Here is a 25381-nt window from a genome sequence, read left to right on the forward strand (position 1 = left end):
GCACTCTAGTCTGCACCAGGTTGCACACTGCAGTCCTACAGCTACCTCTATGGATAGGAGTTGCAGTATTCAGTCACTTCCCACTGTCTTAAATCATTATTTTGTTCTTACATGGTAGTGGTTTTCCCTGCTCCATTATGTCCCAGAAAGGAGGTGATTTGTCCTTCATAGAAGTTAAGTGTGAGACCATCTACAGCAACCTTCTTCCCATCACGGTAAACTTTGACCAGGTTCTGGATGGAAACACCAAGACTCAGATGCACCGGCTCTTCTTCCTTGCAGACTGGAAGAAAGCAGGAAAACAGAGATATGACAGGTTTTAACAGAAATTGCATGGAGTTTTAACAGACACCACATTCCCCCAGGCCAGTGGAGAAATGAGCTATATGAAGAACTGACCATGTTTCTTCCTCAGAGACAGGAATCTTTCACAGAAATTGTCATTTAGCTATTTTCTCTCTCCTGGGCTCATCTGGGAGCTGGAGATCTCCAGTGTTACCAGGCTCAGCAAAAATACAAGGGATTCTCAACTCCATGAGCCCAGCTGCGCTCAGGTGGGCAAAGTACCTTGAGTTCATCTGGATATACCCACCTGATCAGCATATCCAAACCGTGATAACAAAAGGATGACCAATTTCACCTATCCATGCCAGTCCTGCTCATGCTGTCCTTAGACTCTCATTTCAGAAGAAGAAAGACCTTAACACTTCACTTCAGAAAGGCTCTGTGTCCAGCACTTACCTTCTGAAGACCCCTTCTGGTCAGGATGGGGATGCTGCCTGTCCTGTGGTTCCTCCCCAAACCAATAGGACTTTGTAAAAGGAAAGTACCAGGGTCTGGGAATCCCATACTGGCCTAAAAAGAAAAGCATTACATGAGCCTGACTGCATCTGTCCCTTTTCGTCTTTTAGCTTTCAGGACAAGAAGGGAAGTACTCCACCCCCAGTAAGCCTCCAGGTGAGGCAAGACTAAGAAGAAATCTTTCTGTATGAAGACACTGACAGACTCTGGGTAAGAGACATCTAACTTCACTTTAGGGTTAAAAACCCTCTGCTGGAAGGTGCTAAGCAGCACACGAGGTACTGATACTCTTAACCCCTCCCTTGCAGCACAGTCTGTGAACTTTTGAGGAGGGAACAAGTGAAGTACAGCAAAGCTTCTGGGGCCAGATCAGCTATGGCCACCATGGGGTCATGCTTCTGTGCTGGGCAACACTCACTGCTATCAGCAAGCAACAACCTTGCTCTGATGCTGGTTTTGTTCCATGACCTTTCTACATCACTACTTGGAAATGGGCCAAATTTGCACCTTCGCAAGTGAGAAGAGTGAAAGGATTTATTAAAAAGCCTTAAGACATGATTATTCCTCAGAAGCAGACCTCACCTGGGAAGACAGATTCAATGTACCAGGTCATGACTCCATACAGAAAAGTATCAAACAGCATCATGACAGCTGATGTGGTGATGCTAAAGCCATCTTCTTCCAATGGGCTCTCAAAGAAGTTGTCCCACTGAACACCAACTCCCTGCTCCTCGAACAGTGCGAAGTACTCGCAACCGAAACCGAAGGCTACTGGAGACAGCAGGCTCTGAAAATGGAAGGCATGAACATGCACTGAGTGTTTTTACATCTACTCTCCAACTAGTCATCTCAGTTGTAGCACAAAGCTAAGGGACATTGTCCATATGAAAAGTCAAAGTTCCAAGGACCATCATTGTATTTAGAGGTATGGAGTGGCAGATTTGGTCTAGGATTCAATAATGCCTGAAATCTCTGCTGCGCCTCCATCCAGAATTGTAAGTTTCCCTGTTTCCTTTCCCTTATTCTTTGGATTTTCCTGCAAGGGAACAGGTTGCTAACAGTCACCCTCTCCAGACAGGTAAGAAAGCGTCCAGCTAGAGAGCTGCTGAGTGCCATAGCGGTGGAGACCCAGTGCCCAGAAGAGTTTTATCAAGACTCACCGCAAAAATCTTGAGTGAGAAGCTGATATGGTCCTGCCAGGCAACACACAGCACATAAGGTAGGTACAGCGTGAAGTAGACAATGCCCCCACAGGCAGCTGCCAGGTTGGCCCTGGAGAACACAGTGCTGATGAGGAAGCACTGGAGGATGGTCACAACACCGAAGATTGAGAGGAAAATGAACACCACACTAGGGTCGCTGTAGGGCAGCAGATTCCCCATCTGGCAGGAGAACAACAAGTGCATCAGGCTTTGAAAGGGCTCTTCAAGGTACCTCTGTTACAGCCAGCTCTGCAGAGCTGCTGCTCAGGGGAAGTGGAGCTTCCTGCAATTTGCACAACAGCCTTCCCAGAAGTGAGGCAGTACTAGAGGCTTCTTTTCAAGAAAACTGAATCTACAACATTGCCTCCTGTTGTTTTCAGCCACATAGTCCTGTTGTTTCAAAATCCTGTTCCCAAAAAGTGACTGGTCAACACACACCCACAAACTCCTCCCCAGTGTGTCAGTGCAGACCACTGCTTAGCAGGCTCTAAAGACTCTAGAGTCTGCTGCCACAGGCCAAACCAGGCTACTCACCTTCAGGATCAGCACCAGCAATCCTGCACTCATCAGGAGAGGGACAAGGCTACTAATGAACCAACTTAACCAAAGGATGCCATTGTCAAGTCCCATAATCCTCATTGTTTCTTTCAGGCGGGCTTCCTTCTCATACACAATGCCCTTAATTATCACAGCCACTGAGTAGATCCAAGCTAGAGTCATGAAGAGAGGCATGGAGCGGCTCATGACACGCAGAAATCTGAGAAAATGAAGGGAAGGGGCCAGAAGAACTGAGTGAGAAACTTCACTGCAACTCCAGGTACCACTTCAAGGGCTGTCAGAGCATGGTGACAGCTAAGCCTTCACTGCACAAAGCAACTGATGTGCAAAGCCTGACACAAGATCCGTGTCTCACCATGAGGTGAGGCGGATGGGTTTAGAGTACATCACCAGTTAGGAATGAGAGCTGGAGCTGCAATTGTCACTCAGTAGAAGAGTGGATGCAAAGAGCTGCCTTGCCTGGAGATTGCTCTCAATTGCTCTCTTCCCCTTCTCCTGTGCTTATCTGTCTGCTTTCTTCCCCAGTGCTATTTTTGCTTGCATCAGGTGTGGGCATATAGTCACACCTCAGAAAGGTACTTTGTATGTTCAAGTCTATTACTGACAGTCCCTCTCCTGGGCAGGACTCTGCAGGGCATCATGTATTCTAAATCCTCCATGTGGGTGCCCTAGTTCCAGGGATTAGGAACACTATGGAGATTGCCTCCTCACTGATAACAGGAACATAAACCATGTCTGAGGAGTGACAAAAGCCCATGCCTCCCAAGCTCCTCCTCCTGGGAGCTTTTGAAGCAGCCTGCATACATACACGTCATCCACGTAACATGGGTAGGGCATCTGCTGCACGTAAACTCCTGTCTTCTTCTCCGTGCCTGTCTGAACTCTGATGATGGCCTGTTCTACCACATCCTGCAGGTAGACAAAGCCTCCCCAGACATAGCGCATGTCCTCAAAGGGGTCAGCACGGGGACCAGGATCCCAGTACCTGCACCAAGGGAATAAGACCTTTCCATTAGAAATCCTCCTCACCACATCCTTTGGAAGAATTTGTTCATAAGGCAGGATGTCAGGGCTCACCCATCCTTGATCTTGTTGGTCCTCTCCACATTATCAATGTCCATGCGTATCTTGTATTTCACATGCTGAGGAAGGTCTGTGCTGTCAGGAGCTATTTCAGTGAAGACTATGCCGGCCCAGAACCTCCTTTCATCCAGAAGCTCCAAGGACTTGTTTATGAGCTGGACTTCTGTGGGCACAGGCTCCAGTTTGTCCAAGTTGACACACTAGACAGGGACACAATTGGAAGCATTTATGGGATACACTGCCAAAGCATAATGTACTTTGTTTAGACGTGGGGTAGAGGAAAAGAACTCTCCAGTGGTAATGCCATGCCCAAGAAAAAGACAACTGCATCCGACTATCTTGCAATGGTTTGCTGTAGCCCAGCAAGCTGCAAGAGCTGTCATTGCTGACTGCTTGACAGTCACCTACCAGTCAAATATATATCACTGAGAAATACCCCAGCAAAGGGATTTTCTGTGCAAGAGGTTAGGTAGTGCCTACGGGATCTTATCCAAGTATCAATTTCCATATATAGTCTTACTTCTGTTACCAATAAACCAAGTCTGATTAAAAGCCTCTAAACATCAGTAGAGAGATCTGAAGGCTTTGGACCAGGCCCTTAACAGGCCATGGCTTGTTTCTCTTTGCACTTACCTCCCAATATGATGAGGCAACAATTAAAAACTAATTTTGTTCCCTCAGTTTAAAGCAGCTTCACCACAGTCCCCAGCTAAACCCCAGACTGAAGTATGAGCTGCTACACTGCTGGAAACAGCAGCAGCTGTCAGTCACCCAGTAACTGCAGGGCAGGAAACCACACACAGTGACAAAAGCAAAAACTTCAAAAACAAGGCCTACAGTTAGGTTCTGATATCTATACTCAGGCATCTGAATAAATGATAGTTTTCTCACATGCTACTCAGCCCTACTAATGGCTGGTTGTGTCCAGAAAATGGACAGAGGAACATCTATCTTCCCTTTCCAGAACAACAAACTGCATGAGTGGAGACCAAGTTGCTGCCCTCCCCCAGCTCCTTGCCCACACTAACAGGATCTCACCTCCATGAAGCGGGAGATGGTCTGGATAGCCCGGTCTGTCTCATTGAAGGCATCCACCCAGGTATACAGAGAGCCATTTTCTGTCTCAAAGTCCTCTGGATTGTTTGACAGGAAACGAGCAACATCTTCCACTGTCCAGTTGGAAGCTGGCAAATGCAGGTCCCAGAGGGCTTTGCCTTTCAGCAACGTCTGCAGATATTTTGTTTTCAAAGGAGAAATAGTTGTGAGAATTAATGTTAGATCTCCTCTCTCATAACGAAAACAAGCACTACCAGGGAAAACACCTGTTAAAAAGGTGCAGGGAGAGGCCCTCTGAAATACTGAGAGGATCACCGCAGTGGGGTCCTTCCTCTCACCTTCCCGTTGAGAAGGATATGCCTCCCTCGGTATAGCTAAACCATATCGGTGTGCTTTGCAGGCTGTCTGCCTCCATGTCCTGCCACCCCTCTCCCAAGGAGAGGGCAGCAGAGAGCCATGCACAGCTCTGCACCCCCCCACACACGAAAACCAGGGAAGAGGGAGATGCTTGCTCAGCAGAAATGCATTTGGCTAATGCTGGTTGCCAAGATCTCCTCACTTCTCCCAGACAAATCTCCGCTCCCAGCTGGGATGGAGAGGGATTGAGGCATGGCCGAAGGCTCAACGGTCACTGTGCTGACCAGAGGCCAGGGGATTCTCATATTTTGCTTTTGTGCCACCAGAGTTGGCTGAAGCAGCCCTATACGGCCACAATGTCCTGCCTTTGTCCTCCTGTCAGGGACAGTGCTTTCTTCATCCGGATTAACTGCTAGCTTTCTGAGGACAGGCTATTGTACGCAGAATGCCTAGCACAGGTTCAGTGCCAGGCAGAAGCACCCATCACTGAAGCAGAAACCAGTCAACTGGGCAGACAATATAAGGCCAGGCAGAAGGGAGCAGTAATTGTAAAGGATATAGGTGAACTGAAGTCAGGGAGATAAAAAGAAAAACATGCACAAGAGAGAAAACTGCAAAAATCTTTCTGATTAAGAACAGGAAATGGATTTTTTGCCACAACAAAAATTAAAGAGAGGTAAAGAGCTTCCCCATACTCTGCTGTTACCAGCAAACCAGAAAGTAGTGTGTCACTCAGTTATAAGAACAGTTTAGTAAACTGGAAAAACAGAACAGACCAAGCTATCAAAGGAAAACATACAAAAAGGAAATCCAAGCAAACAAGAATTGGATGTGCTGTGCTCTCTTCTCATTTGGTCTTCAAGGTTAACTTCTGCCACCATCCCCAGCAGAAAGGACATCATGCCTGCAGGGAAATAGCTCAACCTCATCTTATTCAGTTCCATCATTAAAGCTCCTTAACCCCAGGGACACATGTCACCCTTCCTGAAGTTCACAGGCACATTAGCATCAAGCTAGAAGTGGCAGGGATGGGCAAGCAAAGCACTTTCCTCTCCTTCAGCAGGAAGAAATATGCCAAACAGACTGTACAACCCAGAAAGTTGAGAGGTGTTGGCTGTCAACCCAGCAGCATGGCAACTGAATGGGATGCTCTCTGGGAGCTGCCAAGGCACTGACAATGAAGGACTCCTATTTGTGTGAACGTCAACAGGTGACAACAAAGGGACCCCGTTACTACATTGGTACAGAGAAGACCAGATTGCTGGGAAGATCAATAATTAACTACCAGAGGCAATAGTGTTAACAGGCAACATAAAATATAAAACCAGAAAAGCCCAAGGCTCACTAAAATTTAAAAAAAAAAAAAAAATAGGATCAACATTCACTTTTCAGAGGACATCACTGCAAATCAATGCTCTGGACCTTCCTTTCTGCTGAACTTTGCAACAGTCTGTTCAACTGTCTCTGGCACTCCAGTATGTCATGTTAATGGAGAAGTACAACAGGGCAGGTCACAGATTATTCAGCAGAGCATTACAGAGCATTTACCCCCATTACAGCGGGGTAAAAAATGAATTAATTTTAAGGTTTATAAGACCTGGGGAGGTCACTATACACAAGAAGGTGCACTATGATACCCAACCAGCTGCGTTGCAAAGACAGCTGGAAAAACTACTCTACAGTCGTCCCTCTGTTTCTCGATCCCAGTTTTACATCACAGTGCTTCCAAAGACATCAGACAGGGTCCAAAGATCCACCCCTCAGAGCTGCACCTGAGGAACCATGGTGATTCTCTCATAACACATTAGGGCAACACTGCGGACAAAACAGTACATTTTCCAACAGAGGCAGATTAGAAACGAGTGTTACATGTGCACTGCTCCTGTTTGCAGGGGATTGTTCCATGAAGGAAGGAATGACAAGCATAATGCAAGATCTGTACAATCAAAGCCTCTTTCAAGAAGGGGTCCCATCCATAATATTTATCTGCCCAATTCAGCACTGAAGCACCATGAAGCACCATCTAAAACAAATATTTCATCACTTATTGCAAAAAACAACAGTGGTGGTTCTGGCAAGGACACCATACTGACCCGAATGAGATCCATTTCCTGACTACTTTCCATAAATGTCCAAATCTTTGGGCTTATCTCCTCCCACATTCCCCCGAGGTCACGAAACACACCCAGCTCCTGGAATGTCCTGTTCACCTGTCACAAAAAGGAGAGGAAGGTTATTTCCAAAAGCTGGCAGAGACCCATAATGGGCTGAAAGGGTGCACTGAGCCTTTAACAGTAAGCGCATGGGAGGTGAGAGACTAGGGAGGCTGTGCTTTTGCAGGCAATCCTTTCTAGGCTTGTGTTTGGGTCCAATTTAACTAGCGAGGATCAGCTGCACAGCCAGAGGACATAGTTCATGCTACATATCAGAGGACAGGGCTAGAGTTACCTCAGACATGACCTTCCTTACAGCTGGCGTATCTGGAGTGTACAAGATCTTCCCAATCAGCAAGGGTTTCAAAGCCCTCCAGATAATCCTGGAAAGCGGGCTGGATTCCAGGTTCTTCATTATCTCATTGCAGTAGGGTGCTGAGGAAGAGCACAAAAGTGAGTAGCTGAACAGCACAGTGACAAGTGCAGAAGGCATAGAGCTTCAAGAACCATCAAAGCTGAAAGCAAAGCATTTTTCAGACACAAAACCCCTCCTTTACTGCAAAGCTCCACAAATAGCCCCTTTTAGCCCAAGGCTGCACAGTCTGCCCAGTGAACACGGAGAGACCAGGTAGCTTCCAACACTAAGAGCCACACTACTGGTCCTGCAACGCTCCCACAACCCTGATGCATGGCACAAACAAAATTTGTCCAGAAAACGTCAGATTTCCAGAGGCTCCACATTGACTGTGCTCCCTCTCCCACTGAAGTAGGTCCACTGCACAGCTTTCTGTGGACTCTACAGACGGTCCTTGGGAGACTCTGCAAGTTGATAACTTACTGGTCTTAAGGGCACATGCAGGACAATATGTGCATGCCTTTCTGAAACAGCAGTGAACATGTTCCTCACGACCACACGCTTTCATCTCCGGAAGTTTGGAAAACACTAGTGATGACAATCTTGAAGTAGATAGGACATCAGACCATGCCACTGTTACACTTACTTGTGGAGTTATCATAGAAGTTAATCACATCATCTTCAGTGCTGTTGCCTCCAAACAGTGCTTTGTAATTGTTATCCTCATACCAGTTGAGGGATTTAATTTTGAGCCCTCCACCCTCAGGATGGCCGCACACGATGCGTGACACAGCCTGATAGATCTGCGTAGAGGAGTTTGAGGCATTCACATTGGTCAGGAACATCACCTCTTGCCTCATGTCACTCCAGCTCTTCATGCTCAGCAGCTGTTTAGGAAGGGCAGAGAAAAGAATGGAAGCAAGTTATCAAACAGCATTAATAAAAGGAGTTCTTTCCATGCGCCTTCAAATCACAGAACAGATTTCTAAACAGATGAGAATCCCCTTGAACACAACATCAAGGGTAAGAACCAGGGAAAACATTTCCCCACCAACACAGTGGGAGATTGTAGAAGAAGTCTCTTCTGTACAAGTACTTGGACTGTATCCTTGCCAAGTTCTTTACTCTTGAGCTTTCTTGTCCAGTGCTGTGGGTGGTTCCTGGCCTCCCTGCCCTCCAACATGGAAGCTGCTTCTCCTCCTGGTTGCACAATGGCTTACATTCCAGTGGAGTACCCTCACAAGGACAGGTGGGGTGGGGTACACTGAGTCAAAACAGGAATTAAAGGAACACCACCAAGTGACTGCAGCTCATGGATCACAAACTCATGGGATGAGCTACAGGCCACAGCAGTGTCACCTGGCACAATTCCACCAAGCCTCCACTGATTTACACCAGGCAGCCAGTTTGACCTCCCAGACTGGCATGGCTTATCCCTGCCCCAGAAACTCCTTGCCCCGTTGTGAACAGCATTCCCAGAAAATCCTTGAAAACAAGCCCTGCTGCAGCCAGGAGCCTGAATCACAGCATAATGCACACAGCCAGTCACAGCAAGGAGCCTTCTCCTGCCCAGCTGACCTGACACCAGGCCTGAGGTGACAGCATGCAACCAGCCAGAACCATTAGTACCTCCAGACACCTTTGAGTGCCATAAGCCAGACAATATGCCTGCAATGTGTCATGAACAAAAGCACCCTGCCTTCAGCCTGAGACACTCACTGTATTAATGCTGCCATACTCGGGCATGGCCAAGCTCACCACAAGAAGAAAAGCAACCCACCTGCATGAGAACTGATTTCATGCTGCACTGGAGTGTTGCTCTCAGACTCCTGTCTGGAGATGTCGGAACATCACCTCTTTGATGGCAACAATAAGTGGATATTATGAAAAAATAAGATAAAGGCAAGAATCTAGGATACTTCCTCTAAGTAACCTTCCAGTTTCTATTTATTTTCAGCTCAGAAAACTACTATTTCCTAATCCTCCACTAATTTCTTCCATGGTAAACTCCTAGAATTTAGAACATCCGCAAGTATTTAACAGACAACATCACAGGAAAGAACCTCTTCTCTCTGCTTAATTTGGCTACAGTTAGCTCCATTTGGTGTCATGTGGCTTTGTTTTTTGTTTTTACTGCAAGAGACAGTAAACATTCAAACCCTATCTCTTCATGTGCCACTACAGGTCTCCATCATATCCCCAACTCATCTCTTTTCCAAGCTGAACAGTCTCAGCCTATTCCCTTGTTCCTTTTGTGAAAGTCATTCTACTTCCAAGTGTCCTAACTGGCCTTCTCTGAACTTTATTCCCCTTCTGTTATCCGTTTTCAGAGAATGAGAGCCTAGATCTATGTTCTGTATCAAAGGGTTTTATATAGTATCATGGTAAAATGCTACAGCTGGTTCTCCATCCCTTTTAAAGCGTTTTCCTGAATTTTATCCAATCCCCTGACTGCTGCTGAAATATCAGGTGACATTAACTTGGATGTTCTTACTGTGCTGCCCAGAACAGGCACATGCAGTAAACAGGGCAAGCAGAACTGCTGAGACACCTATTTGTAACTTCTCATCAACTGCATCTCAGAAACAACTTCAGATGCTATGGTCCAACTGCCCTGTTTTCAGAGACAATAACAGAGTCAAAGACCATCTGCCACTTTTGCTCACTGTGTATCAGTCTGTCACTTTTGTTTAAATAAAATGCAGATAACTAAGTCTAAGACAGCTGGCAAAGCCAGCCAGCAACAATGCTGAAAGCAGCAGTGTGCTGAACAATTCAATCCAAGTTCACCCAAGGAAAACACACTCAAGACTCTTTGGCCTTACAGTGGGAGGTAAACCTGACCCTTTGTGCTCATCCCTTTGCGCATGTAGCACTGCCATGTTTTAGATGTGCCAACATCTGGAGAAAAATTCTTGATGCTAAAAAACAGCTACTATGTGTCACCTACACAAGGAGCCTCTATTTTCAGATGCTAAAAGCACACAGCACGCTGATATAATGGAAGACAGCTGTGAGAACAGCAAAAGCCTGAGTGCCTATGTCCAGAGTGACTGATTCAAGTGTACTTTCATTTCCTCGCTACTCACTGCTGTCTTTGCCTGCAGCCTGGTGCCACTCGACCTGGCTCCACAGGTTCAGGGTGACATACAGGACACCAGCATCATGGGACATGAATGAAAAGTGTCACACAACAGCTTTTGGTTGTTACATATGCTCACGTAGTTTTTGGATTTGATGATTCCTCACCTAAATGGCCAAGGCTGCATTTCAGGTGTGACAGTTTGAGTACGAAATTCAAAGGGATCCCTTGGGGAGTTTTTGGTATCTTAGGTAAAACAGCTCATTTTTCCTCAGCAAAAAGGCAGCTACTTTAGCTAAAGTACTATAAACTCCCTAACATGATGAGCAAAGGTACTCAAATAGGAAGTACAGCTAATTCCCATGAACATATGAAGTGTTAATCATCTTGAAGAAGGATTGCATTGGCAAATACATTTCTATATATTATTTGAAACGGCTTGAGCAAGGAACTTCGTTTCATCTTTGGCACCAGCAACTTTACAACTTACATGCACAGCTGATCTTTTTACACCTCTGGAAGCAAGTATGTCAAACATGAAGGGTTACTAAGCTATTTCTTCTCCCATACATCAGACCTGGCTCCCTAAGTGTTTCTAAATAGTCATCCTTGCTCTTGGTGTTTAATCTGCCCTCCTAAAAGTTGATTTTAAGAGTCCAAGGACACAGATCCCATCAATCCCCATACTCCGGGACAAATATTTTGTTCAGACTATTTTCTAATTAAAATTCCCTGCTAGAAAGGCTCCTAGACACGGCACAAACAATAGTTCTCTCCACCCCCTCTAGCTGCTGCCATTTGAAACAAGGGAGCAAGTCCCTCCTTTTCACACAGAAATCCGCCTAACAGACAATAAGAAGTAACTTTCGGTCACGCCATCTGGAGCAGCTCATGCTGTACACAGAGCAAAAAGCTGCCTTTGTTTGCACAGCAGGGCAGAATAAAAGGTAGTCCTACCCAAAACAGCTGCCAAGCAAAAGGCACGTTACCCTGGGACGTTTTCGGCCACATCAGCAAACTCAGTATCACGTGGTTTCAATTATTTTTATCCCAGACAAGAAAAAAGGCAAGCTTAAATGACGTAACAGGAAACAGCTGTAGTCAAACTCTGAAGGGCAGCTTCCCTGCTAGCAACAAAAGCTCTGCGATGGTCCTAACTGAAGCTGATCCTGGAATCGTCTTAATTTCAGTGTGGAGGGGACTGCATGGCAGGTTGTAGCACTCGGGGAGGGGTGTGTGCCAGGAATTGTTGGCTGGCACGGCGCAGGCTCCCGGCAGCTGCCCCTCCGTGGGAGTGAGGCGCACGCTAACCTGGAGTGACCCGCTCTTGTGCATGCTCCCAGAGGTTACTGCCGTTCACGGGCGCGGAGCTCTCGCTCTGATGCAAAGACTGAAGACTAGCGAAGGGAGGAGGAGGAGGCGGCGGCATTGTTTAGCTTAGACGGAGGCGGGGGCACTGTTTAGCTTAGATGGTTGTGATTTCTGCTCTAGGGAGAGAATGTTTTTGACTAATAGCAGCACTTCAAAGTCAGAGCCAGACAAAAAAACTAGGATAAGTTTCTGGCTCAACACCCACCCACTACCTCCCAGATTTGGACTTCTGACTCATACTGAGGTACACAGGGGTTTTTTTTTCCCTAATCCATCATTTCACCTGCAAAAACAAATACTTGCAGTCTCTAGAATGTCAATTTGACTGTGCAAATCGCTGTTTATGTTTAGTGTTGTGATGTCATTGTGCTGAGTGCCCCACAAGACTGGAAAACAATCTCTGGCCCAAAAAGCAAGATAGATAAAGAGGAAATAGTAGCCTATAGCTACTAATTTAAATTATTACAGCCACAGTATCTTTTCCACATGCCATACCCTCACTGCACATGAAACCCAGTAGTTACAAACAAGTAATAACCCTGACATGGGTTGGTAACTGAATGGAAAAAAATAAAAAGGAAAGCCTCAACATGCAGTTTGCAAGGCACTACCTGGCAGCAGATGTACTGCAAGCCCAACAGTTGTGCCACTGCTGAGGAGGCAAAACACTATAGAAAACGTCCTAATTCCTGTTGTGGTATTTAACTTGAAGTGCCAAGCAGCTGCAAAGTGCATGCTGCCTGTACTGACACAGGGAAAATAGCTGTAGGATGGGGAAAAGTTTCAAAACAAGCCAGGGATTTGCCTTTGAGTTGCCTCTTGTACTTGATCACAGGTTAAGATAGCAACCACAGTGATATGTTCTCCTGACACAAAGGCCCTTCTTACCTCTTTAACAAGCTTCCCAATGCTCTCTCTCAAAGTTTCCACAGTTTCTGAGAGATCCCACAAGGAGGAATTGAAAGAAAGTCGTCTCTGCAGGAAGACAGAAAAGGAAACTACAAGTTACTGCAAAGCACAAGCAAAGAAATTAAATTCTTGTAAACACTCTCGTATAGAACAGTAAGGACTGTTTATATGGCAAAGTGCTTGGTGGGGAAGACAGAGCTGGCTATCTGTGTAACCTTGAACTTAAAATACCATGGGCTTCTGTACCTTGCAATGTGATAGGATCACCCCTTTCTCTTTTCACAGGTTAAGTACAAAGATACCATAACCGGAACCATACCAACAAAATGTTAAATGCATGCACATACAATTACAATGCAAAGGATGACTTGCATCCCAGGTCACAAAACAAGCACAGTATAAGGGACAGCATATGGACAGTCTTGAAATCCTGCAAGCCAATGCCAAGAAGGGGATGTAAAGTCAGTACAGTGGAGGGAAAGACAATATGGTGGGCACAAGTTTTCAGTGAGAGTACACAGATACCAGCTCAGGCATAAAGAACTCCCTAGTGCAGTGTACATCATCATCACTCAAGTCCTCCCATCAGGCCTTGATGTTTATCTAAATCAAGGGAGTATTTTAAAACAAACAGCTTCCAATAGCTGGTATGCACTGTCACCAAAGAGCAAGACTGACAGGCATCCAGAAATGGAAGGCACAGCTTTCAGGGAACTATTTGCCCTAGCAGGAAGTCACACTGAAGACAACTCCTTGTTTCCAATTGCTCTACGTGTAACTGGTGGCCTGGAGTTCAGTTTGTGAGGTTCTTTTCCTGTTCTGTTCACATATCTGGATTATCTTGCATGGAAAATATTTGGGCACAATCCTTTTTTCAGGGGAATGAAGATTAAAATAAATTCCTACAATTTCACATTAGTAGCTCCATGTTACAGCATTTGAAAGCATACTAAAGTTAGAGCATTGCAACACACAGATGAACAGCCAAGGCCCTTGAATTTAGCACGTATCTTTTGAGCTGAATCTCTTCCTTTTCACGTCTTTCCTGGGACGATTTTTTTTGTACTTAATCTGCTGGAGAACAGTAAGACCTGGTCAGTGCCAGCTGGTGTAAGCGGGCACTGTTCTGCTGATCTGCTGGGACGTTTAAAATTCAGCTAACTTTTCTGAGTGCACAGTTAGTCTTTGCTCCACAGCCAGTTGCAAATTCAGGGAGGATCTCTTTAACCTCTATGGATTTCTACTAAATGCAGTTCTCAAGGTTTAGATAAATAAAAACATTATCTAGAAGAAAAGCAGTTAAAAATCCCCACAGGCTTACACCTTCAAGACATATTTAAAGAAATTTAGCCACCAAACATCAAAACCACGTATCTGCTCTACCACTACTACTTTAGCAATAAGATGAGGTAGAAAGTCCTAGATTCATGCACAACAAGAGATGTGCTTATTCAGTTCCACATACTTCATCAATCTCTACACAGATTTGTGTTCACTGCACTCAGAGGTCATTCAGGGACAAGGTAGATGAGGAAAAGTTTTCTGAAGATACTAATTGGTTTTGAACAGTGAAAAGTCAAAATCCAATTGCAAAGGATTAATGAACAGCCTCCTACTGACACACTGCTACAAAGTGCCAGACAAAATTCAGCACTGCAAAGTAAAATACATGGAGAAAAGACAGTGCTACCTTAAGATACCTCCTGTGTGGCTCTGAATTAGCTACTGCCACTCAAAAAAAAAGATCTTAGAAATATAGTGATAAAACAGATCAACATCAATATAAATCTACAATGCACTCCTGGTTCTCAAGTACTATGTGCAATTTTGGGTTCTCCATCTCTGAAGAAACTCAAGTACAGAGAAAGGCCATGATTCAAGGTAAGAATGGTTTTTGAGGGAAGAACAATAGACCACAGTTCTTCCAATGGGACTTGTAAGGACAAACAGAGGTTATGACAAAGGTCTGTAGACTTACAAGTGGGATGGGGAATGGAAATGTGATGATTGCCCACTGTGCCTCATCACACAGGGCTAGAGAACTTCCAGTGAAATAATCAATTTAAAACAAAACCAAATGAGCTTCTGCATATACGAGTTAGTCAAAATGGAAAAAATCAGTAGACTCTATGCAATGTTGAAAATGTTGAGTTTGAGAAAGACTTAAAAGAATTCATTGAACGTAAAAGTCTTACCAAATTCTATTAAACAACAAGATCCCAGGAGTAGCTGAGAAAGTCTGGGTTGCAAACTACTGAAGAACATGACACTGAGGAAATGCTGTTCCATAGCGCACAGTGGCTGCACCCTTTCAAAGGCATCCATTACGGGCCACTGCTGGACTATCAGTCAAGGACACTGAGCTTAACAGGACTTTTTCCTTACCTCCTAAGTAAGTCTTAGGTGATTCAAGGAGCTTGCAAACCTTATGCTGAAATGTGAGGAGTACCCATCTATCCTTTCATACACAACACCCTGACCTTTCTTCTCTAACAAATTCATATCACTTCAAGGTCATTTGTCACCAGAACTTGCAATAGTATCATTGATACGGAGGAAATTTTACTCCCTCGACCACTTCTTGAACCTCAAAGCCCAGTCAGGAAGTCTCTCACAAGTCATCTCCAGAGACAACAACAAAAAAAGTCAGTCACAAGGGCCACTCTTCTTTGAAGAGATGAGCATGTCATTAATTCCCCTGTAATATACATCTTTGTAGTGACTCACTACATAGTTAATTACATAATAAGAAACCTCTAGATTCAGGATAGATCCAGGAAGATTGTTCCTGCTGTGAGACTGTCTTTAACAGGTATCTGCACTACATCTTGGGACTGGGGAGAGCAATGACTCATTTACTGGTAATGTGCTGCAAAAACATCACCTGTCTGTTCTAGGCACACTGTGGAAAGACAGACCTCTAACAGGTTTTGAACACAACTGCCCTCTAAGATTACTGTCGCAGTGGCTAGCAAGTCACTAAATTTGTCTTTTGGGACAGCCAACATTATAACACTCTTGAGTATACTCAGATTATATACTGAGTGCACTGGGGGGGACTCTGTGCTTGTAGGTGCATGCTACAAGATTTACTCTAGTGACGAATACTTGAGATGGCTGGAGTTGACAGACAAGCCTTGAATAAATTCAGGTGAGACTTACAGGGCATGGACAATCTGATTCTTTAACATACATGAGAATGCATGGGTTTAAAGTGTTGGGAAGTCAAAAAATTAAGCCAAAATTCAGTCTGCATCCTACAGCTAACTGTTTCTGCTTAATAAAGACCATTCTGCCACTTTTGCTTTGAAATAGTTATTACAACTCTATACTGATCTTAGCAGAAACTTTCCACTGGCCTCTGCAGAAAAATCATGTGCTTTAAGCTTCTGCTTTTGTTTCCTGAGAGTGGAAGTCTCAAGCCACTGCTGCTTAGAAGGATGATATCATTGTGCTTGACTGAAAATGCTCTCAAAAGACCAAGGAAAGCTATGAGTTCAGTTGCAGCACATATTTACATTAGGAGACATTTACTAAAAGCCATTTTTCAACTGCAATGCATTTATTATTTAATGCTTAGTTCATGCTAACCATTTGACAAAATACCACCCGTATTACAGAGGGAGAAAAAACAATTGGATTTTCATGTGCCCAACCACACTCTTTCAAGGACCACTGCACTACACAACACAGAATATTTATGGCTTATTACAGAACCATACCACTGGAAGTGAGTATGGCAAAGCCCTTCTTAGGCAGTGCTGTCCAAGAGATGAAACCCCACATGAACAATCTGAATTGTCATTTAACCTTCCCCCACCAAATCACATTCAAAACTGGGCAGATTTGCAGACGGAAATACAAACAGGTACTTCTGTAATATAAGACAGTCAGAAATGTCCCACTGGACTGCATTGTGATGGCTGGGAACTTACTGTCGTTGCTCTTGTTAGTCTTTCCCAAACTGGGTAGCTCCTCCATGGGACAACTGCTGGCCTACCACTGGGAGAAGGCCAGGAAGGAAATTTGAATGCATGCAGTCAGATGCACTGCTTCACTGTTGTTCTCAAACCAGGTTCTCCTGCCTCAGTCTCACTCACCCAGTGCAAGGCAAGCCTCAAGAAGAGGCGATGTGTCCACACAACGAGCTTTTACAACCTATTCTATGTCCTGTAGTATTGTTGGTCAAAAGGCTTCAGAGAAGGGACGCAGGCTAAGACACAGATGATGGAAAAGGGAATCTGACTTTTTGAAACACTTTTGTCTTCTAGTGGAGTGAAGACTCAGAATAAGGAAAGTTGATCCTCCACCTTGGTGCCCTGTGATCACACCCAGATTTTCTGCTGGGTTTTGATCCAAACAGTCTGCCTCAAATAGGTTCTTACATAAAAAAGAGTAAGGAGACACACTTTAACCTCCCTACCATACCTCCAATGTACTTGGCTCTGTTTTCTCATATTACAGAACAGGCTAAATTGAAGTAATACAAAAGATCAGTGACAGAGCTAGAATCCTAGTGTGAAATTTTAATTAGAAGTTCTTAACTGTACCACTGCCCTTTGGGCAACACTCTAGGTGTTCTGGATAAAACTGAGGAGCATGTATGTAAAGTGTTTATTCCTTACCTTTCTTTTTAAAAAAACTTACAGTGCTGTGACATTTCAAGCTCATGCATTTCATTATGCAAGCACTTTAATTTCTTTTTTAAAACCTTCATCTGTCCATAATTTGCTAGCAATTACTGCGTTTTTGCGAGCTACTTAGAACACTTAAGAGTTTCCCCAAGGCTACAAATGCACACACACTTTAAGCCAGCAGAAGTTAGTGTTATCATCAGGGTCTCAACCCACGCACTCACTCCTTGATCATAGGGCTCTCAATCCTGCACCCTCCCCTTCAAGTTTCAGCATAAATATTTGTATAAACATACAATCAGGTCAGAGACTTTTAATCCGGATCAATTCCATGATGAAATTTACTGCATCACCTTGCAGAGGGAGTAACAAACAGCAATGCACAGGGACAAAAACAAGCAGGTGCATGCCAGGCTAAGTCATATCTATTAAGACATTTCAAGAAACCATAGCCACTTCACTGCCCGGCTATCAGAGAGGCACAAATTTCCAGTTTACACTTCAAGCCCTTGGTGTTGAATTTACAAAGTTCTTGCACACACTTGCAAGCCCTTGTATTAACCTTCTTGTACTAAGATGCTGCCTCTCCATAAATCGCAAAACAGTGCAACCAGTGAAGCTCATGTCCAATTACACAAGCTAAAAACCTGTCTCTAAATCACTGTTGCATCTCCATTTGACTTGGCCCTTACTTTGCTTACTGAAATGCCTTGCTATGAAGTACATCAAAGAGATGAAGCGAAAAAAATAAAAATTAATCCCTGGACAAATTGTTGGCATTGGTTTACAGACTCTGTAGTAGATAACAGAGCATGCTATCTTCAGTGTGCATGTCCACGATTTGACACACAGTGCCTTCAATAAGTTGCGTCAAAAGCCTCCTTTGTTCATGAGCAGAAAGTTCTCTCTTTGAACAAAGATGTTACTGCAGGTCAGGGTGCTTTCTAGCCTCTAAAGACACTAAGTTTCAAATGCGTTGGTTGTGATCCTATTCATTTATCCATTTTGCCTAGCCACATTGAAGCGAGTTAGTTTCTGTTTCATTCACTGATGCATTACAGCAGCTTAACTAGAGGGTACACTGTGACACACTTCTGAGGAAAACTGTGGACCTTTACCAGACAACAATGCACAGCAGGTTTAGAACTGCTGGCTTCTGGACTCCAGCTTTTTTCCCCTTGAAGACAAGATCGTGACCCAGCCTCTCAGAAACCCCCCCCAAAGCTGCACATAATGTCTTAAATCGATACTGCTGCTGCCAAGAGGCACAGAGTGACTTATGACTGTTTCCTTTCACCAGCCAACAATACAGACCTAATGACACAGACACACTCAATACCTGCTTCTGTCAGCTACACTGCAGAAGCTTCTGTAAATAAGAAAAATAAGACTGAGTCTCCACAGAGCCCAGAAAACCAATTCTGAGCGGTACAATAGCTGGCTATTTTCTTCCCTTTAAGACCCCAAAATTCTAGCACCTTTGAATGGTTAAAAGTAAAATATGTATATATGTGCACATACACATACAACTGAAGACAGGAAACTAATTATAGCCATTCCTCTCTGAACAGCCCATCTTTGTCACAATTCTAGTGTCGCTACCACATCTCTTAATGCTTATGGGTTGTCTTGCTCTTCCAGCAGTAAAGAAAGTGCAGACGGAGGACATGTGGAAAACAGAAGACAAGCTGTGGAGAGAAGTCACTGACCGCTACGTACTGCGCAGCAGAGTAATATGATTCCAGTACTTGATAATGACCCTCTTTGACTGGGGACAAAGCCAAGCAAGTGGTACATGACTTTCAGTACTGAAAGGCTCATCAAATCTGAAAACTCACACAGCAAACAATAGAATATTTGTTTTAGTGGGTAACAGAGTGGGTTCTGTGGTCCTTTCTTCACTCTACTGTTATTTCCAGCACTGAATTTCTCAAACTTCTATATTTTAACAGATATTGCTGATCTGTAGCAAACATCACTGGATTGTCCCAGATCCAAGTCTGCTCTAGTCTCCAGTCATCCTGTAAATAATGTATGTTCTTGAAGTTCATGAATTCTTCCCCCAATACCCATTCAGTTGGTTAATTTTTGAAACAGGACTTTAAAACTTGACTCTACTTCGTATGATTTAAACCTGCTTAAAGGTTGTGTCCTGTCAGTGGCTAGAAACTTCCGCACTCAGTGGTGCCATGCTAAGGGCAAAGTGCGATGGTTTTAGCGCTCAGCACAAGCCAGTCTTATACCTAGGCTTGTTCCAGCCAAGATACAACATTTGACTAAAACAAAGGGACAACCAAGAGCCTTTCTGTTACAACACAGCAAAGACTTTCCTTTTAAAATGGAACTGTGGACCACACACATTTATGTTCTGCAAGCAGCAGACTGAACAGGAAGGGTAAGAATGACAGGAAGAAGCAATGTTGTTCATGCTCCGATGACAAAGACCGACCATCTTTCTTCTTTCTAACTGCCTCTGAGCAGTTCTGCAAATGCAGGGATGAGTTCCTAGACTGAAAGCCCTGGAAAATGTCACTGTGTCAATGACACTCTTACAGGTGGGGCCAGCGAACTCACCTGAAGAGGCTTCAAAGGATTAAGGTTAGCACGGAAGGCTTGCTCAGCTGCATGGAGTTTTTCCTTTGACAAGGTGCAAATGAAGGCTTCAGAGTCTGTGGCTGCCGTCTGATTTTGGATGGTGAGAAATTCAGACAATGTTGAGTTTTTGCAGAGATCTTGCAGTCGCATTCGATAACCAGACACAATGACCTAAAAAAGTGGGGAAAGCATGTAAGTCTCCCTTCATCTAAGGCTCCAACCAAAAAACTGGTTATTGCCTAGACAAAGCAAACCATTCATAACATTTCCAGATAGAGGTGAGGGGGCATTCTTCTCTACAGGTTGAGCTGTCCTGATTCATATGCAACTCAGTTCCAAGAAAAACCCTTCCCTGCTGAGAACATGGGAGAGAAGTCCTGGGGGAGGCAGGTCTCTCTTAACATCCCTGCAAATACGCACAAAGCAGCAGTGATCCTGTCCTCCACAGCAGCCATTTCCTCCAGCCAAGGGTACATGCATTGCCTAATGTTCAGTCTTCTGGGAACTGAGCCACCGAGACAAAAACAAGGCTTGTGACCAGACACAAGTCTGGCAAATCTATGTGAAGGGCAAAAGACCTATGTCCCAAACTACTCAGATGTATCTGCCAGCCACATTTTCTATGCAGTTCTGAATCAGAATCATCACTCTTAACTCTGAAGTATCTACTCGCTAACTGCTGAGACAAACATTTTGCAGTGTTTTTGAGCAGATAATGTATCAGCAAAAAAAAGTTATCTTACTGGCTGCAACAAGTGAGATAAGATCCTAGAGTCTTCCTTCACAGGCATATTTTTCTTAAGGTAATGGTTTGCTTGTCAATAATGTTTCCTAATCCACAAGCAATCACCTCATTAACAAAATTGATAAAATCCCTCTGAGTTATCACCAAACCCTTTCAGGCCTGATAACCAAATTCTTTTAATAAGGTCATTTACCGACTTCATGTTTGCTGAACAACAAAGTGCATGTCAAAAAGCTGCATACTTCTTGAAGGTGATAAACAATGAAAAATCCAGAGTCTACTATTGGAAAGAAATTTTTGTTTGCCTTGGGGCTAGACAGATGCAACAATTTTACTGTAAATGCACAGGTAACAGCAGCTGTACACTTAACGTCTTCTTTCTGTCATTTCGTAAGACTCGGTGTGCATTGCCCAACTTACAATAACAGCTAAGGAGGATTGATCTACATTCCAGAAGAGTTAGCAGCTCATGAACCAGGCTGGTAAATCTGAAATTTGTTGTCTTTCAAAATCAAAGGGGTATGCACAATCTGGGGGGGAAAGTGCATTACATTCAGAAAACAAGCAAATGGAGCTGACAGGAGAGAAAAGAGGTTTTTAATGCAATACTCATGCAAACCTTTAACTTTGGTCTGTATCCATATGCCAAAAATATGATCTTTCAATGCCATACACCCAGCTCTCACATCAAAAAGGCTGGCCTTTTGAAAAATTTGGGGTGCCTTTTTCTTTTGCCAGCAGAAATACTACCACCAGTGTTATAGCCATGCTGAAAAGGAGATATTTGTGGGGCACTGAAATAACACTCCCAGAATGAGTCTAAACAAGCTTCCCTGGGTGGACTTACAGAAAAAACAGTGTCTCCCAGTGCCTCAGTGTTCACTCACAAAAAGTGAAGGTGACCAACCTTTCACCATTCTGAAAATGTCCACCTTTTTCACCCAGATTTTAAACTCTTTTGGAGAGAAGCTGCCCATTTCAAGCACTGAGCTCCACAGCATGAGACCTTAGGAAAAACACTCTGCCTATCCACCCCAAACTAAAGCACCCAGTCTCACCAAGTCAGCAAGTTCTGTATCCACTTGCAGTCACCTGAACTCATGGTGTCTTCAGCAGACAAAAATACATCCTAAATGACAGGTTAAATCCCCTAAGGACTCTCAAGATGCCAGGCTCATGCCGGAAAGTAGTCATACATAATTGTTTTGTCCTTACAGGTCATATCATTCTCTCCTTGGGACTTTTTCTGCTTCATGAAACAGAGATTTGTTCCAAGCAGAATATGCACTGCCCATTACTATTTACTCCTCACTGCTATTCAGTGCATCATGCTGCAGCACTGGCTCAGGACCTCATTGTGCCTTCAACTTTTCAGAGGGACAGGACCTACTCCTGCCTCCAAGTCACACAAGAGCTGTCTGGCCACACCTGGACAACAGCAGCATACCAGACTTGATTACATAGCTGCCTGCCCACTGCTGACCCAGGCACCTTCCAAATCCCACACCCTTCTGAGCACACCTGCCACGACTGGAAAAACAGAAGGCTGAGCCACTCTGCCCCAGGAAGCAACATATCCATCAAGACAAGGCTTTGGTTGCTTTTAACTGTCTGCACTAATTTCAGTATGTCGGATACACAACCCTGCTGGACATGCTGGAGTGCTGTCATTACAGCAGCGCCACTGAACTGTCCCATCTCCTTGGTGACTTCAGGTCCTTACTTGTGTATCGTAAGTTCTGGCCTTGTTGAACAACCCGAGGACACCAACAGACTGCAGAAGAGGGCTGTATTTGCTGTGAAAGGTTAGCATAGTCTGGATAGGCCCTTCTACTGTATGACTTCTGAATGAAGCTATGACCCACTCATTTAGAGACCTAACAAATAATGCCTTATTAACACTGAAGTCACTAGTCAGCTCAGCAGAGAGGTCAGTTCTATGTGGAAGGTATCTTTTCAGCTTTATACTGGCTAGCGCTTGTATTTCAATGCCTTAGAAAGCCTCGAGCAGCCTTGAGAGGTAGCACGGGCAATCTAGCACTTTAGTAGCTCTAAAATCGGTACCTGAATCAGCTGCAGAGCAAATACCATCAGCAGAAGCAAAGAGGGAGAAATATAACTCCCTGCTTGCTCAATTCCCTGCAGTTAGAAGCTTTCAAATGAGACAGACAACCAGAGATGTTCACAGGAAAGTCGCTGAGCTGAGAGAGAGCCGAGCCTCCCCTCGACCATCTTTATTAGGAGGAGGGGAAAGGGGAGGACTGGGGGCGGACCCGGGGTGACCGGCCAATCAGACACTGCTGAAGAGTCTGAGTTACATTTGGCTTTGCCAGCGCTTGGAACAAAGGAGCTCAGAGCACATGGGCAGGAGCACGTGTCTTTGGGAGGGGGAGGGGAAGCTCAGAACAGGCAGCAACAGTTCTCCAAACCAGATCTCCAGCAAAATCAAAGACATCCATTTTGTGAGTCAGATAAAGTCATTCTGCAGGAAGGGAGAGGTCTGAATCTCTAGTTACCATCTGTATTAGGAAAGTGCTCAGAAAAAATTCGGTGGGCCACTTATCTGCAGCTTAGTGTCCTGTTGCTCAGATTAGCTCTTCCTGCCATCCCTGAGCACAAAATGCTATTATTACTTAGCAGCATCATTCCCAGTGGTCTAGCAGAATCAACTTAAGAATTACATAAACAAGAATACAGCTTGAAGCATTCAAGGAAGAACTAGCTGACTGACCAGCCTTTCACCACCCTTCCGACACACTATGTAGATAAAAGCTAAGCTTTTTTTGTCCTTCCATTATACAACCAATACAGTATGGCAGTCATAGAATATAAGGTCAGGTTTTTCGCCCGTTTGAAAATCTTTCTGCCTCTCCACTAACTTTGGGAGAATGACTAGAATGCTATTGCTGCAGTCTTCCAGTTACCCTTCTAGAATCATCTGTAGCATGATTCTGTCTTAATCTAGCTTGAATTTCAGGCAAATTGGATTCAAGTAAAACAAAGCATGCAGCCTAAAATGGATAAGAATTTTTTCTCCGCTTTACATTTTTTAGTAGAATGTATCCTTAATTTGTAGGATAACTTATCTAACTGTGCTAAAACAGATGTGTAGTTGCAGGACAGCACCTGTAACTACAGGAAAACAAAGACTAAAAGGACTATTAATCCATTCCACTTCAATGAAAAGATCTGATCTGGAGTTGAGGAGCAAAATGGATTTCCTCCTCCTTTTGCATACCATCTTTTGCACTCTTCCAAGAGAACCCCGGGTCTTCCTTTGAAGTCTGTTCTGGCTTCTGCATTAGAAAGGATGCTGGTCAACTAACCAATCAAGCCTAGCAAAAAACATGTTACAACCTTGACAATGGCAGACAGCCATTGCAAGACAAGGCTCTAGCTCACTGTCACCACTGGCTATGTTTATGACTGCAATCATGGTACACTCAGGATATCAGGACTCTTGTACTACGTAATGTACAATGTGTCTGTCTTGACGCATTGGCCACAAACCTGAAAGTATAGCTCCTTCTGCTGCACAGGAATGTAAGGCAGAGCAAGACCCAGAAACCCTGCTCTAGTCCAAGCTGAGTGACCGAAAGCAGTCAGAACAGTGCTAGCAGCTTAATTAATGTTTTACTTCCATTAAAAAAAAAATGCAGAAGGAAGAAATTCAGTTTAGCCTGAGGGTACTATTTTCTTCTGTAGGTTGAAACGTTTGCTCATGGGTTCCCAGCGCCATTTTACAGCTTAAAATCAAATAACACAGTAAATTGAGAAAAAGAGGAAAGAAGCAGGGAATACATTTTCCTCTGTGTATCTACAGCACCTGGCATAGGTGGGGTCCAGCACTGTGGATCTTGGCACTACAGCTAAACAAACAACAGACAAGCGTTATGTTAGGAGTTGAAAGTACTCTTTACCTGCTGGAGGTTGACCCCTGCGTCCAGCAGCTCCTCTACTGCAGATGATGGCATGGACACATTATGATGGAGGAAGTCAGAGAATGTCTCATTGTCAATCAGGAAATCCCGAAGTTTCAGGTCTGGAAAGTGACAAAACAAGCAACATTCTGGTCACAGCAAAGCCAAAAGGAAACTCGTGTGAGATCTCTGAACAGGAAAAGTCAAGCTGACAAATGGGGGAGAGGGAATTACACAAACCATAGCACAAAGGGAAAAGAGGAGCTGCTGGTGAAGTGCTCTGAAACTTGGCAGGCTTCAGAAATCTCAATCCATGGTGCCTTGGTCTCAAAAAAACCCCAAACCAACAAGAAGAAAAGAAATCAACCTTCAAAAACAACTCCCATTAACATCATTACTTCAGCTCAATTTGTTCATACTTACACAGAAGCAAGGCACATTAAGCTGCTCCCCTGATCTGAAACCTACTACAGCATTAGCACTTAATCCCTGTATTGTTACTGAGCATGGGACTGAGCTGGTGCATGGGCCACTGAGGGATTTACTAGCCTTTGGTTAAT

The 25381-nt window shown here is 44.3% G+C and overlaps 1 protein-coding gene across 3 annotated transcripts in view; it reads right to left on the minus strand.

Annotated features, from left to right (window-relative positions):
- The window catches only part of ABCA1 (ATP binding cassette subfamily A member 1), a 93314-nt gene that overhangs the window by 23082 nt on the left and 44851 nt on the right, over nucleotides 1-25381 (minus strand). For all 3 annotated transcript variants that reach the window (XM_032095468.1, XM_032095466.1, XM_032095467.1), the window contains exons 6-19: nucleotides 24822-24943; nucleotides 20136-20327; nucleotides 12907-12993; nucleotides 8212-8452; nucleotides 7506-7645; nucleotides 7151-7267; nucleotides 4683-4871; nucleotides 3639-3844; nucleotides 3370-3546; nucleotides 2538-2760; nucleotides 1962-2183; nucleotides 1384-1588; nucleotides 742-855; nucleotides 112-283 (exon numbers count right to left, since the gene is read on the minus strand). In XM_032095468.1, the coding sequence (XP_031951359.1) occupies nucleotides 112-283; nucleotides 742-855; nucleotides 1384-1588; nucleotides 1962-2183; nucleotides 2538-2760; nucleotides 3370-3546; nucleotides 3639-3844; nucleotides 4683-4871; nucleotides 7151-7267; nucleotides 7506-7645; nucleotides 8212-8452; nucleotides 12907-12993; nucleotides 20136-20327; nucleotides 24822-24943 (2407 nt within the window). The remainder of the gene's footprint in view (nucleotides 1-111; nucleotides 284-741; nucleotides 856-1383; nucleotides 1589-1961; nucleotides 2184-2537; nucleotides 2761-3369; nucleotides 3547-3638; nucleotides 3845-4682; nucleotides 4872-7150; nucleotides 7268-7505; nucleotides 7646-8211; nucleotides 8453-12906; nucleotides 12994-20135; nucleotides 20328-24821; nucleotides 24944-25381) is intronic.

The sequence above is a fragment of the Corvus moneduloides genome, chromosome Z (genome assembly GCF_009650955.1).
Source record: "Corvus moneduloides isolate bCorMon1 chromosome Z, bCorMon1.pri, whole genome shotgun sequence".
In the NCBI taxonomy this organism is placed as follows: Eukaryota; Metazoa; Chordata; class Aves; order Passeriformes; family Corvidae; genus Corvus; species Corvus moneduloides.